Source organism: Dipteris shenzhenensis, chromosome 19 (assembly GCF_047967505.1).
Source record: "Dipteris shenzhenensis isolate YYH24624 ecotype China chromosome 19, Dip_SZ_1.0, whole genome shotgun sequence".
Lineage (NCBI taxonomy): Eukaryota > Viridiplantae > Streptophyta > Polypodiopsida > Gleicheniales > Dipteridaceae > Dipteris > Dipteris shenzhenensis.
In genome coordinates, this window is record NC_141614.1 from 27,135,186 (window position 1) to 27,150,215 (window position 15,030).

General features: G+C 41.1%; 2 protein-coding genes across 3 annotated transcripts; one reads left to right on the top strand and one right to left on the bottom strand.

Annotated features, from left to right (window-relative positions):
- Positions 1–3,357: 3,357 nt before the first annotated feature.
- Positions 3,358–5,781, top strand: LOC147890290 (sec14 cytosolic factor-like). Of its 2 annotated transcripts, XM_087390892.1 has the most exons (6): positions 3,358–3,838; positions 3,964–4,222; positions 4,404–4,440; positions 4,574–4,679; positions 4,760–4,870; positions 5,334–5,781. In XM_087390892.1, the coding sequence occupies exons 1-6, from the start codon at positions 3,689–3,691 to the stop codon at positions 5,478–5,480; spliced, it is 810 nt and encodes a 269-aa protein (XP_087247018.1). In that variant the 5' UTR covers positions 3,358–3,688; the 3' UTR covers positions 5,481–5,781. The 2 variants fall into 2 exon arrangements, with proteins under 2 accessions (XP_087247018.1, XP_087247019.1); XM_087390893.1 differs by lacking the exon at positions 4,760–4,870.
- Positions 5,782–8,364: 2,583 nt separating this feature from the next.
- On the bottom strand, positions 8,365–10,214 carry LOC147890291 (heptahelical transmembrane protein 4-like). Its single transcript, XM_087390505.1, has 3 exons — positions 9,609–10,214; positions 9,204–9,501; positions 8,365–9,108 (listed from the first exon to the last, which is right to left on the bottom strand). Exons 1-3 carry the CDS (start codon positions 9,899–9,901, stop codon positions 8,455–8,457), a joined length of 1,245 nt encoding a protein of 414 aa, XP_087246631.1. The 5' UTR covers positions 9,902–10,214; the 3' UTR covers positions 8,365–8,454.
- Between the last annotated feature and the right edge of the window lie 4,816 nt (positions 10,215–15,030).

Consider the following 15,030-nt stretch of genomic DNA (forward strand, 5'->3'; position numbering starts at 1 on the left):
GTTAACTTACAGACAAGCATCAGAACCTCAGTCTTCAGTTGCTCTTGTGTTGCCATCATGGATGGGTGTAGTGATCTAGTGCATGCAACAATCATTTTGTAAGAGTTAATACTAGTTCAAGATAAAGAACACGCGAATTACACATGCAAATTTGCAATGCTAACATAAATTAAACCACTCACAAGCGACATGCAACACAACTAATGGCCATGTTCCAAAATAACTTTCACAGAAGTTCCAATCCTTAGAATAATAAACTACTCGATACGTTTTGCTTTCTAAGGCAATGGAATATTATGTCAAGTAATTTGCAGCCCATTGTATAATCCACTACTGTAGCAGCTCACTACATAATCCACTATTATAGAGCAAAATTCATAGAGTAACTATCAAAAGTGTCAACCTATCAGTTGGTGGAGGCTAGAACAAGAAACATATAACATCATCACATAACCGAGATGATCTAGATTAGCTTTGCCAATCACACATCTGATTGGGAAGGGTTGTTATTGCCATGAACTAACCGGCAAAAGCAAGCCATCATCTAGATAAAACCCGGCTCTACTAACACTTATGTACATAAACAATACATATCATATAAGAAGATCGAAGTGGGGAGGACTGACTGGAAGATGCGAGCCATTACCCGACTTTGATCTTTACTTTGCTATTACAAACATCAGTCGAGGCAAGACGGTTTCGACTAGTTGAAACGGGTCATCTCCTAGCCTGACTGATACACACAATCATGCATCTTTCTCTCTCTCTCTCCCTCTCTCTCTCTCTCTTTTACTCTCTCTCTCTCTCTCTCTCTCTCTCTCTCTCTCTCTCTCTTTCCCTCTCTCTCTTTTTGTCTCCCTCTCTCTCTTTTACCCATTCCTTCACTTTAGATACAATACATCATTGGAAAACTCCTTACAATGGTGAAATGAACTCCCCAAAGGATTTGGAACAACACAAGCCACAACTACAAGACCATGATGGGTCACACTAGAAAGGATCCCTAGTCCAAGTAAAACATATAAAGCATAGAACTAAAGCACATGTGTTGCATCCATAGACTGAAATGATGGCTGATGTTCTCGAATACAAACCATTAGAGAAGCATTTAGAAACGGCAATTGCCTACATTGTTCCAAACACTTTGGATCTTTTAGATGTTGAGAGATATGGGACAACATCAAGAAATAATTCCAAATTCCTTAAGAGGAGAGGGATGACTTGGGTCCCAACTTCTGCAACAAATCTTTTTTTAATGTTTTATACTTTTTTACTGCATGGGAGCTTGATCTTTTTGACAAAAGTTTTGAAAATTCAATATAATTGATAGGGATTGAAGCCCATACACATATCATACACATACATGAGTTGTTGTTCAAGTAAAATTTTCTATGATCTTATCATTGATTGAATGTCTTAAGCTAGTGAAAGCACTATAACCCTCTTACGGGAGGATATAGAGGAAGATTATTGGGTGGTTTTTTTCCATTTATGGATGCCCCTTGCAAAAAACATTAGATGAAAAACGAAAAAGGTAGAAGTCTTTCCATACATACCTACCTACATACATACATGCACGCGGGCATGGACTTGTGTGTGTGTGTGTGTGTGTGTGTATAGTCAGAGATTAATAAACTTTTTGGGCCAATGACAAGGTGATGTACCATATTGATTTTCATGCCCATTTTCTTCCGAGAGTTTTAGATGTCCACATCTCAATCGCTTCTCTTTGTGAACCTTGGCATATTGGGGAATGGAATTAAGGAGGACTTTCGTAGGAGGAAACGTAGTAAATGGCACGTGGTGGATGCTATGGGTTGAGAGTTTCAATCACATCGATTTGGAAGGGTGAAATGTGTTTTTACTATGGATGGAGTAATGATGACTTATTCAAAGTCATCAATTGTGACTTTAAACAAATTGTGACTTTGGAGTAATGATGACTAACTCAAAGTCACCAATTGTGATTGGTCATTTTTCCATTTTTAAAACGGTTTGATTTGACGAAAGTTGAGTTTGTGACCATTTTCCCATTATGGAAATCACGATCGGACGAAATCTACTCATGAGAGCCATCCTTAAATCTCCACTGATTTGGTGGGCGAGTGAGAGCCATGTTTAATTTCCCATAGCTTTTGGCACATTTCAGATGAGAAGTGAACCCATGAGGGCATTTTGTTTTTGTTTCTTCAGCCCCCCTACCCCTACCCACCCACTCACAGACACATGGCCATTTAGGAGGGGCACATCCGCACGTGGCCTATGTTGACATCTGGCAAGGGGTATCTCGAGGGATTCAAATGCAAGCAACTAGCTCAAGTGGGTCCAATGAGCAAACATCGTTGTGAGACGGGGTGGAGTTTGCCTGTCTCAAACTTCGTCTGTCTCAACCCACCCTTAAGTGGGCATGACTATTTAGGCTCAATGCACACGTAGCACATTGAGCGCCACTAATGGCGCTTCACCTAAGGCCATGTGCAATAAGAGGAGGGAGCAATTGAGCGGTCTCAGGTGCTAAAAAATGCACCTTTGATTTTGAAGGTGCAGAAAGGAGCACCCATGCATAGATCAATGTTTACAACCAGTGGCCAATCACCAAGGAAGAATGATTGGAACTTGGAGGTCTAGGGAGGTGCAGAACCTTAGTAGAGGGGCAAACAGGTACAATTGCCTCCTCGATTTTGCAGCCAATGCACAACCAGTTCGCCTCTAGGCTTGTGATATTTCCATTGTGTGCATTGGTGCTTATACAGTTGCCACGAGGCACTCAAGTTATGTCGATACGAGATAGGAGTCATGCTTGAAAAGATAGCTGGAAATGCGTTTGATGGTGTGCGGCAAATAGAGTGCTTAGGAATGGTAGCCAATGGCAAAGTTGGAGCACTGAATTCATATTTTTTGGGTTACCTTATCATCTTCGAAACAATTCAATGACCACACATAAATTCATCACCTTGGGTTATCTTATCATCTTCGAATCAATTCAATGCGAGCGTCAGTGTGAGGCTAGGAAAAATCTGTCCGTTTCGATTTGAACATATGAATTTATCTTCCTGGCATTCAAGTTTTAAGTATTATTAACTCTCAATTCAGAGCGCCCTCGATCACATCAACTCTCAAAGCTTGTAAGTTTCAACTTCACATCTCTCAATTGAGAGCGCCATCCATCACATCAACTTTCAAATCTTCTAAGTTTCAAATTTCATCTTGCTTGATCTCAATTCTCCAACAAGCTTGCTTGATCTCAATTCTCCAACAATCTTGTAAATTTCAACTTTCATCTTTTGCTTGATCTCAATTCTCCAACAATCTTGTAAGTTTCATCTTTCATCTTGCTTGATCTCAATTCTCCAACAGTCTGATCGACTTTCAACTCTCAAGTTTCACCTTTCAACTCTAAAAATGAGAGCGTCATCTGCATTTTTCTAAATGATCAGATCAGTCCAAGCTCCGAGTTAGCTACAAATCTGTAATGCAGAGTAAATTTGGTAGCCAAGCATTCAATGGCATTCAGTGGCTTACTTGAATCGATACCTGGACATGACACATGTGTCCGGACTCCTGAACCTTTGAAACCTCCCCTCGACTCCCTCTGGAGCTCAGGAAGAGTTTGTAGCTGTGCATACAAAACCCAGATTCAGATCGACTCGAAAGTAGTTCATTTTCTCCCGTCGTCACATTCTGTAGTATGGGTGATTTGGGCGAGCCATCCAATGCCGAGAAATCCACCATGCTTGCCGTTTTCGAAGAACCCACAGCTTTTCCCGACAGTAGCACGTATGCCATGGAGCTTACCGGCATCCGCAGCGCTGTAGAAAAACTGGGTGGCTCCAGCAAGGTGCTGCTGCCATCCATGTCTCCCTAGTTGCTACCGCATCTGCAGGAAAAGCCTCGCATTTTTGTTCCATAGAGGTACGTAGGAGCGCTTCGGATGCTCACGCACTCAGAATTTTCTGTCTTCAGGAAGTGGATGATGCTACCCTTCTAAGATTCCTTAGAGCACGCTCTATGAACACGGACAAGGCAGCACTGATGTTTGTCAAGTACCAGAAATGGAGAGCTTCGTTTGTTCCGCTCGGTTATATACCCGATGAGGAAGTCGCCGATGAATTGGCTGCTAATCGGATTGCCCTTCAAGGCCTTTCGAAAAGGGGATTGCCTTTGATAATCTGTTTCGGCTGCAAACACGTTGCTAACACCCACGATTTTGAGATGTTCAAACGTAAGTACAAGCCCACGCTTGAGATTCCGTACCAGCCCATACGTAGAATTTAATGTCCGTCTGTACGTCACTGTATCAGCTACGTTGCGTCCTGCCAAACCTTTTTCCTTTCTGCAATTCGACGTCGTGATGGGGTAAAAATATTTATAGATGTTGAGCTCTTCTTTATTTCTGTGTACAGGTTTTGTGGTACATATTCTCGACAAGACTTTCGATAGGTAAGATAATTTCACAGTCGAAGGCTGTCAACTTTTGGCTTCTCTGTCTCGAACCTTCAGATTAGGTTGGATGAGCTGCTATGTCTATCTACTAGATTAGCGACCCCACTGTGCTCCGATTTGCTACATGCAGTGCAGCCCCCGGCATTGAGAAGATGGCCGTGATAGTGGACCTGAATCATTTGGGGTACAAAAACGTTGATGTGAGAGGCTTTGCAACGGGATTTCAAATGTTACAGGTGAGAATCCTAACTCTAGCAGCTGCCAAAAAAACAAACAGGGTAGAGTTTCAACGGAAGAATGACCGCTACAACTGCAGAATTACTATCCAGAGAGACTGGGGTTCTTGTTTATAGTGAATGCGCCCAAGTTCTTCCTCAGTCTGTGGAAAATGTTATCCTACTTTCTGGACAAGGCAACCAGAGAGAAGGTAAACTTTCTCTCATTGCAGCTTCTCGTTCAATTCCTTTTCTCGAGTGAATTGAAGAGAGTGTGAGAACAAGCGATGCGTGCGTTTTTAAGGTTTGCAAAATTTATTGTAATTTAGGCCCGAATTTTTTAAAATACGCCCAACACTGAGGAAAATGACTCTCTTGAAGTTATAGGAAAAGGATGGAAATAATTGAAAGTACATTAACACTTGGCGAAAGTGCGTGAATGTATTTTGCAAACAACTGCACTCCGAGTATAGTCTCTTAGAAAATACAACTGTGACAGAACGAGGGTGTTTGTAAAAGGAACAGGATTAAAATAGACACGTTTTTTGCCAACTTTTTGCCCCTTCCTACCTTGGTGATTCCGTAAAGTTTGGGCACATGCAGAATCTCTCTCTCTCTCTCTCTCTCTCTCTCTCTCTCTCTCAATACTGAGCCTCGATTTGTTGCTTTTGGCAGATCTTATTTTTGGAAGCTCACGAAATGACCGAAGTACTTCTCTCTGAAGTGGATGTTGATACTCTTCCTAAGATGTATGGAGGAAAGGCTGAAATTGTGCTGCTTCAAGATGTTCATCTGCCTAGTCCTGCTCACCTAAGTACCTGATTGCAAATGTGCATTAACTTTCTTGTACGCTACTACAGTAAATAGAACACAGTCGTTCATCTCGTCAGGAAGGTGATGTGATGCTGGCAATGAGCAACCTTCCTCCCTCTCATGGTCTGATATTGAGGGTACTGTCAATGACCCACATTACCTAAAATTTAAATCTCACAGGTACTGAGCATGGAAGATTTTGAGGGACTGATAATGACCCACATTACCTAATGTATCCAAAAGAGGTATCTCGAAGTACTAATATTGAACGATACAAATTGCCTTCCATGAGAACGATTAATGAATGAAAATGGGGTTTTTCAGACGTCAATTACACCTTTCTTGTTCCTATTAAACCATAGCATGAAGATTTCTTCCATGTTGACCATAAGATTATTAAGCCACTTGCACGTGATCCTACTGTAGGCATATTCTTGCAAAGTGCAACCATTTCAAATTTTAATTTGAACCCTGGTCAATGATTGTCAAATTGCCACTACGTAACAGTATTTGCCGAGTTGGTTTCGGTCTGTTTTGGGGGAGGGGGTGCAGGGGGAGATTATTGCGAGCTTTCGTCTCGTGTACTAAAGAAGCTCAGACAAGAAGACATCCTTTCCCTGTGTGAATCAATTATAGTTTCTTTCTGTGATTTCTATTTAACTCCAGCACAGATTGAGGGAATGTTACCCTTGGGTTAATCATGCGCACGCTTTACTTGAAATTCTTCCATGCTGCCAGGGACTCAGGACGACCTCAAAAGATTGATTGATGGAAGGGCTATGTAGATCAACTCAATGCTTATTCCCCAAAGCATTGGTCGGAGCTTGTTAGCTTTGGCTGCTTTGTTTGCATGTTTGAGGATCAATGCAGTTTACATTTCCTGGCTGTGTTCAAAAGCTAGGTTGCTAGTGCTGGCTGTTTGAACTTCCGTCACACAAAACCAGTTTTGATCATTCCAACCTTGCTGGATTATGGCTTAACCACTGTTGGCCTCTTTGGCGGTGGAACCACCTACCTACTTATTATGGTCTGTCGTGGGTTTAACATTAAAAATCCCCATTCCTCTAAACATCTCCTTTCTTCATATTGGCCCTTTCCCCAGGTTTGGAGATTTGCTTGCTCTTTGGAGTTTCGAAAGGAAATCTTCCGTTGCTTCATAAGGTACTTCATTTGGTGATAGGCAATGGTGAGGCACCTAGACCAATGAAAGAAGAATATTTAAAAGCCAACTTCGATGAAGTTAGTGATATAAGAGAGACATTTGTAAACAACTGACTACTAACTCTAATTATGTGAGCCCACGTAAAAGCAAGATATTGATAGTTCATGTTTAGTTATATGCATGGTCCAAAGACATTGACTTTGAGGTTAGTTAATGTTCAGGCCTACATTTGGGTTGTTACACAGTTGTATGCATTGTCCAAAGACATCGGCTCCGAGGTTATATATACTTAGTTGAATCCAATAACATTTCCAAACTCATCCTCTAAAAACACGACATAATGCAGTTTCAATCTCACGATAGTCACTCTTAAGATGATAGAAAACCATAAACTCCATCACGCATAGCAGGGATTAGCTACTATGACATCCCCATTGACGTCATTAGTGCCCAAAAGTGGGTGTAGACCATAGTAGAAAAAATATACCCACATACAAATCCACACATACTAGAGCATTCATTATATACATAATCTTTGTATTGAGTTTTTGTTGGTACTCTAGAGGTGAAGGGCAAATTGAGCCATGATGAAGGCTAGCACTAAAGGATAAGGCTAATCAGAAAGTGGTCCAAAATCTCTTCATTCAAGCTACAACAGCTTGTGAAGTCTAAACAATTTCATTTTAGTCTCTCCCAAACGAGCATCTAAATCTAGCTGATAGGGCAACGTACCATTTAAGATAGAAGGAATTATCAAGCTGCAACTTGGACGAAAACTTCACAAGGTGAATTTTGCATGTCCACTAATACGGTAGAAGCTCATGTGATGTTAGATAGTTGTATGTGTTGTCATAAGATAAAATCCTCTCGGGTGAACAGATGGGAATAATAAAGCCTTTACCTATATAAACACAGAAAATGAAGGGCAAATTTCAATGAGCCATAGAATAAGTCAACATTTCCTTCATCCAAGCAAAGACTACTTGTATGGAACGGTCAAAAAGCAATTTACAAATCAGTCCTTAAACAAAGAAAAAATCAATCCATGCTTCAATGTAGTTCGTGCCAAAATGCTCTTAAAAAGTAGATCAAGTGTCACATGCATCACAATGTCAGCTAAGAAATGATAAAAATTTCACCATATGAAATCTTGGCATTCAGCAACGTAGCTGAAAGACGACTAGATTTTGTCCAAATTAACGTGCCCTGATGTTATGATGTCCACACAAGACCCCTCCAATGCTCCTTTGGGTCTCTAAGCAGGGCAAGGATGACACAGTAGGTATCAAATCATATTTACTTGCCACCTTAATATTTGTCCAGCTAAGAAATGTGGGCTGTACTGAATCACTCTTTGATGAATTGCCTTTTAGATATGACTGCTGCAATATTAGAGACCTTCAAATGCCTTTCAAGAAGGCCACTAGAGCTTATTAGGTTTACCCAGAATCAGCCCTCCACACCCAGCAAGATAAAAGCACAAAGGGATAAAAAATTCATGAACTGTCAGTTTTAAAATTACCTCCTCTCATACAAATCTTTTGAATCATTTAACTTCCTTGATAATTGGTAGTATATGTACAAGCTTATATTAAGTTTACCCAGAATCAGCCCTCCACACCCAGCAAGAAAAAAGCACAAAGAGATCAATTGTTGCTGTCTCATATTTATAATAATATCTTGACATTTCTCACAATTATGGAGATATGCAACGCTACAATAGTGAAAGAGCGTTGTGAAAATTATTGAAATTAAGAAAGGGAAGAGATGTGCTCGATGGATAATCCACCAGCTTGTGAGTATTTATTATTTCTCAATGGGCTAGCAGCCCTTCACATCTCGCCATTTTAGGTAAAGCAGACCGGCATGGTAATGAGTATAGGCCCCTGCGACAACCAGTACATGAAAAAGCTGGTGACTATGCCCAGCAATATCAAATTTACCAGGATTCCACCTCTCAGGAACTCTAGTTGCATACACCAAAGCTCCTAGTCCATAAAATATTCCCATGGCAACTTCATAGGCTGTTGTATACAAAGCTTCAGGTTCCTTGTGATGGAGGATCAGCTTATGAACTATAGGAGCCAGCCCTGAAAGTCCCATCCCAAAGAACAATAGAGCTCGAAAGTTCCGGTATTCCGAACTTTGAAATACAGGGAGCAACGACACAAGCACCGTTGCAATTCCGACAACAGTGATGAATATCAAATACATATTTCTGAGCATCGGGCTGCACATGAAAGAGTAATAGACGGGGGGATAAAATGAAGCAGCGATCAATGCAGCAATGCCAGCATAATCCACACGTAGCATGATGTATGCAAGACGCTCAGAATGGCAAGACAATAGATGGCAGCTGGTGCTAGCAAGAAGACAGAACATGGCACCTCCTAGAAATATAAAGAAGGGCCAACGTGTGATAGGCTTCTGTAAAAATGGTGCTATTAAATTGGCCACATCGTCCTTCATGCTTACCTGCAAAGAGGACAACCAGAAAAGTGCAAGAGTCATAAACCTTTACCCTACAAGTATTGCCAGCAGTATGTGAAACTAATCTTTGCAACACTTACCAGAACGCACTGGTCTGTCCGGTTGGTGGAAAGTAGGGCTTCTGGTAAGCAATTAGAAAGCAACTCCGGTAGTTGTATGTGCAAACCTTCGGGAAGAGCGTTGGACAGCATTTCTGGTAGATGCAAATGAGGTAAAGACGCAGATAAAGCGGTCCAGAATTCTTTAGGCATTTTCTGCAAATTAGATATATTCGGGAGAGAAGGCAAGCTAGGGAAGCCGTGGATATTGACAACAGCGGGCAGCTTCATGACCGTGTATATTGTCAAGCCAAGAAAAAGCATGAAGCCGACGAAATGCCTGTAAATATGCAGGGTTGCAAACTCAGGAAACGATATGATTGATCTGCTGAGGGGCAGCTGTTGAAAACTTGCATTTAACGAGTAACAAAACTGTTGAAAACTTACGTCCAAATGTTCAGAGTCTCGTTGTGGATAGTGAACATGCTCAAAAGCGTTTGCTTAAGCGGCCAATCTGCTCTGTAGTGAGCCAATATGAATTCGTTGTCCCTGAGATAATCCGGCAGGGCGTGGAATTCCACAAGGTGATACTTCTCCTTTACCTTTTGCCACAATCGCGAAGTGGTGTCGGAGGGGCTGCTGGGAACTGCGTGAGTCTCATCGATTTCGTCAAGAATCTCATCAACTTCATCGAGAAGAGGGGATGACTTCTGGGTGCCTTCAGCGCAATCGGTCTCCATGAGCGTATCCGCGTTCTGTTTGCCAAGGCTCCCAAGCCACGCTCTCTGTTTCCGCTGCCTCTTTCTGTGATTCAAATGGGTTCTCTCGCTCGCGCTCTCCCTCTCCTTCTCCTTCTACTTCGAATAGCTTCGTATCTCCAAAAGAGAAATTCAATGGGTGCGTGCTCTCTCTCTCTCTCTCTCTCTCCCGGCCCCCTCCCGCTCCCTATCACCAGCGGATAAATTCAATGCTCTCGGTGGTCTCAGGTTGCGCTTCCTGCTTCCACGGAGAAATTCAATTGCGTGCTCTCACTCTTGGCCTCTCTCTCTCTCTCTCTCTCTCTCTCTTCTCTCTCTCTCTCTCTCTCTCTCTCTCTCTCTCTCTCTCTGTGGCGGATTATATCGCAGAAATTCAATCGATATACTCCTCCTCAGAGCCGACAGAAATGAAGCCACGTTCCGTCTCTCCAAGATCGATGAAATCTCCGAATCCGGGGGACCCCAACAAAGGCTTGATCGTCACCTCTGCGCAGAATAGGATCGGTGGGGATGGAGTTGAAGAATGCGAAAAAGAGAAGGGGCACAATGCGGCTGGGATTCTGGCATCGTGTTGAGGGATGGGCGGTGAGGTAGAGAGGATGTGCGACGAAACAACCACATAACTTATTTAGAAGGGAGATCTGTAATCACTCAACTAACCATTTCAGTAACCATTCCACCGAGTTGTTTACCGAGACAGCTTCCCCATGTCGTCAGCCAGTAGTCGTTGGCCCTCTGCCTTCATGCTTCCCTCTGAGCCATGTGGCTTGGCATTTCGGCGCTAGCTGCCCAGTATTCCTATGCTTGACCAGGATATCTGATCCTCTGGCATGCCACATAGCTTGTCCAGGCTAATTCTCACGCATGGTGGAGACTTGCTTTGCGATACATCCATCAATCGAGAGTCCCCAGTCTCATCCGTGATGTTGGGAGGCCCTCTAAGAATATCACGTGCTACCCAAACACGTACCCATTGTGTGGACACTTCAGAAAAAGGGTTGGACAGGTTCTCATGGGCACGCCTTTACAGACACACTGCTCGCTCGAAGGTAATGAGTAGTAGGTAAGGGACTAGAAGAGCCCATCTTGGCGGTGGTTGGTTTAATGTGTGCCCATGCATGGGCAGCTAAGGTTGGCTGCCCATGGATGGATAGAATTTAGGGTTGACTTGGCCCCGCCTGACTGCATTGCATGGATCCCAGCTGACTCGGTGTATGAAGCGTTCACCACTCACCATTTCGTTTATTTGTTGTCATTTGTTGAAATGCTCGATCATGCTGGGCACATACTTAGTGTGTAAAGGCCCTTAATGACGCCAACAAGGAGGAAACTTAGTTGTGAATGGGTTAAATCCATCTACCTATGAGAAGCTCCCCATAATGTTGCCAAGGTTGAAACTATAACAGCGGGATGCTCAGTAAGCATTTCAAAAACATTTCCACATGAAGGTTTGCGTGATCCCAGAGTAGGAATGACGAGACCTAATAGGATTTTGTAGGTTGTTTGAGCCATTAGTATTGAAGATCAATGTTTGTGTGCCAATCACAATGGTTGGGCATTGGAATGTTGTGCTAAATAGAGCTAGCATTGCAAAGCTAAGAAAAACAATGGTGCAATAGCCCAATTACCGTAGGGCACTTCAAGCTTGTTGCTGGAATAGCCCCTAGCAGGTGTGCGGAGCTTGCCAAACACCACATTGCCCATCAAACATCTCCTCTCCTCCATGGAAACGCTCCACATTGAACCAATGGAGCTTACTTACATTTACTAAAGTGCAAAGGTAGCAATTTTACCCTTGTTGGTTCATGGCACATCTCAACTCATATCTACACAATGTAAATAGGATTTTTAACATCTAAACGATCATCAAATCCATCATGCCAACAACATAAGCTCATCAAAGATTGTGTAAACAATAATAGTTGAGTTGCCACCTTGGCTTGGTGCAACGAGCACATCCATAAAAGTTCAGGAACATGTGATCTCACCCTCCTTGAGAGACAACCCTACTATGGCATCACGAAGGTGGTGTGCCATCCATGACACTAGTGCTTGCATCACAATATTGCATTCTCTCTAAAGTATAGTGGAGATGCACACCAAAGTTCAAACATGTACGTTACACAATATAATATGGCATGCCCTACAACATTAAATGCTTACTGCCATGTAGACATACACATTTTTCCTACCTTTTCTACACCACATTTGACTCAACTACTTGAAATATCCATGTGAGCAAATACGCTCCCACATGGTTTATCCAGAGATCTTTCTAGAATGCAACATACATGCTTGATCGACATTATAGAAAGGCTCATGATTATTCTTTGGTAGTTTTTGAAAACGTTTTTCCAAAAGGAGGTGGGGTGAAAATTTGCATTTATGTTATTGTAGGTGGAAGAGTGTGGTCTCCTTTGACTAACAAACATCGCGTAGGTGGAAGAGTGTGCTCTCCTTGACTAACAAACATCGAGAAATCCATGTTTTCATTAGAAACTTTGACTTACAAACATGAAGAGTGTGATTCACTTCTATGCTTTTAATAGGAAAGTTTGACTAACAAACGTGGAGAGGCTTCTCTACATCCATGTTTTCAAAAGAGAGCTTTGACTAACAAACATAAGCCTTTTTTATTCTTTTATTGAAATTATGAGAAACACACTAATATAGATGCCTATTTGTTTACTCCATCCTTAGCATGTTGAAGGTGCTATGTGCCTATTGTTTAGCACTCCATCAATAAAGAAAGCAAAATCCAAATTGTGGCTAGATCCATGCTACAAGTGGTAAACATGTGTTCACATATTAGCAAGCTTACACTCATATGTGTTAAATAAAAAATGACCTTATGGTTAAAAGCAACAATTGTACGAGAACTCATCAAATGTTTTGAAAACATGGCTTGAGATAGTTACAATAGAAACTTCAAAAGCAACACATAATATCACAAGATATTTTGAATTTGTTCGCCATGTGAGCATGTACCACTTCTTTTGAAAGAGAATCATAAATCCATCAAAGCAATACATTTGGGATAATCTAGTAGTAAAGTGAAAAAAACATGGGTTGAAAATGGACTCCCTATGAAAAGAACATGATAATGTGAATAGCCATTTCAAAGTTATAAGTTAATTGACTAATTTAACCATTGGTAGTGGCCATTCTCTACACTAGTAGTATGTCATTTATTGATGGTAATATGACTCTTATTGGTCATAATTTCTTGCTAATCATATTTTACCTTCAATAAGATCCAATTTACCCCCACGGATAGCAAGTCTATTACCACCAGTATTAAGGCCACTACCAACAAAATCAACCCTCAATAAAATAGAACAAAGACAATTCGTTTTCTTTCCTAAGCTAGAAAAGGAGCCTATAGACCCATTCGAATATACACTAGGGTGTTCCTTATAGTCAAAACATTTATTTTTCTACTTCTTCCTTCGAGGTGATTCGCATGTCACATTATGTTGTGTCTCTTATTGACCCAATAGAATCTTAATAAGATGAGTAGAGATGACTAGAAGTCTCTTCACTAACAAGCCCATACAATTTCAATAACATGAGTGGAGATGACTAAGATCCTTTTAACAAGCCACCTGATAGCACAATGACACCTATGCTAATGTTTGTTTACGGAATACAAGACTCCATTATTCAGGGGAAAAAGAGAGGACTAAACTACCAATGCATTGTCAAAAGGAAAAGATCATGTTTGCAAAACGTTTGAGATATTCCTACTGTAGGGCAAAATACAAATTTTTGTCTCTCATTGCATAGTGAAAGGGAAAAGCATGAGACATTGCATCTAAAAATAGAAATAAAAATACAATGCACAGAAGAGGTAACAGTCAAGACTATATTGTATTTCATTCATCATCATAGAAGATATTACAAGAACTCACATTGTGTATATCTCTCTCAGTCTATCTCTCATGTTCTTGCTATATCCGACTCGGTAGTTGTTATTTCAGTTACAACTTCTAAGTGTCAAGATGTTTAACTATTCCGATACTAAAGTTCGGTTGATTATTTTACCCCTTAACATCTGGCAGACCTGGTGGATAGGAGTTTGGACTAAATTCCCAGACTGAGTTTGGACTAAATTCCCAGACTTGGAACCCACCTCAAAACTTCAGATTTCTACTTTTGGACCCTTGTATCCGATGTAACATCCCATCAGATCAAGACCATGTAGTTATCTGCTAGCATAGCTTGGTGCAGTACTAAGATACTTACAGATTCCATACATAGTTGTTCACCCCTTCCCTAGGTAAAACTAGAATTTACAAGAGGGAAATGGTGTTACTGTCTACAAAATTCTAGTCATCTATATCTCTCCGACCCTTTTATTATAAACTATAGACAGACTGAAAAACTTTGTTACCAAAATGAAGTACTAACAGGAAAGTGAACTCATAAATTTTTATTTTAAGAATTGATGCTTGTTTTGGTAGATTGTACTGCCTTCATGTCATCTTGTTGGGTAGTTTCATTACCCTTTTTTGCTTCATCACCTCTTAAATTAAAGTTTGCATAATCCACCAATTTCAAAACTAGTACTACAGTGGGGTGTCCGTCATCCACAAACCAGTTGTCATTGGTAAGGGTTGTAATTTTTTAAACTAAAATGTCAAGAGATTTTTCCCTTTCAGTAAGGGTAAGATCTGTGTCCTCATCCTCAATATCATGTATTTCTATAGCAGTATCTTTCATTTTCTCTATTTTTGCCATGATTAAAGTGTGGGTTGCTTCAGGGCTGCTTCATTGTCTGTCAAGCACACTGTGGTTGAAATCTGTTTTATCGGAAGTATTGGGTCTATAAGATCTACTGCTGCAAATGCAGGGAAAGATTTAATAGGTGATAAGAATTGTGCTGAGGAGGTTTCAGGCTCCTCCATGATTGAGAGTTCTAATCCTTCATGAACTAGGGAACCCGTTGGTTCTGACTCTTCTGTCCTGGCCATCCCGATCTTCAGTGTGTGTATCTATTTCTTCAGTTTGCTATACTTCTTTATTCAATAAGAATTTGGACAAATTCATCCCACTACTGGACTAATTGTGCCAACAAGTGTAAAGTTCTGTTGCCAACTTGTGACCACAAT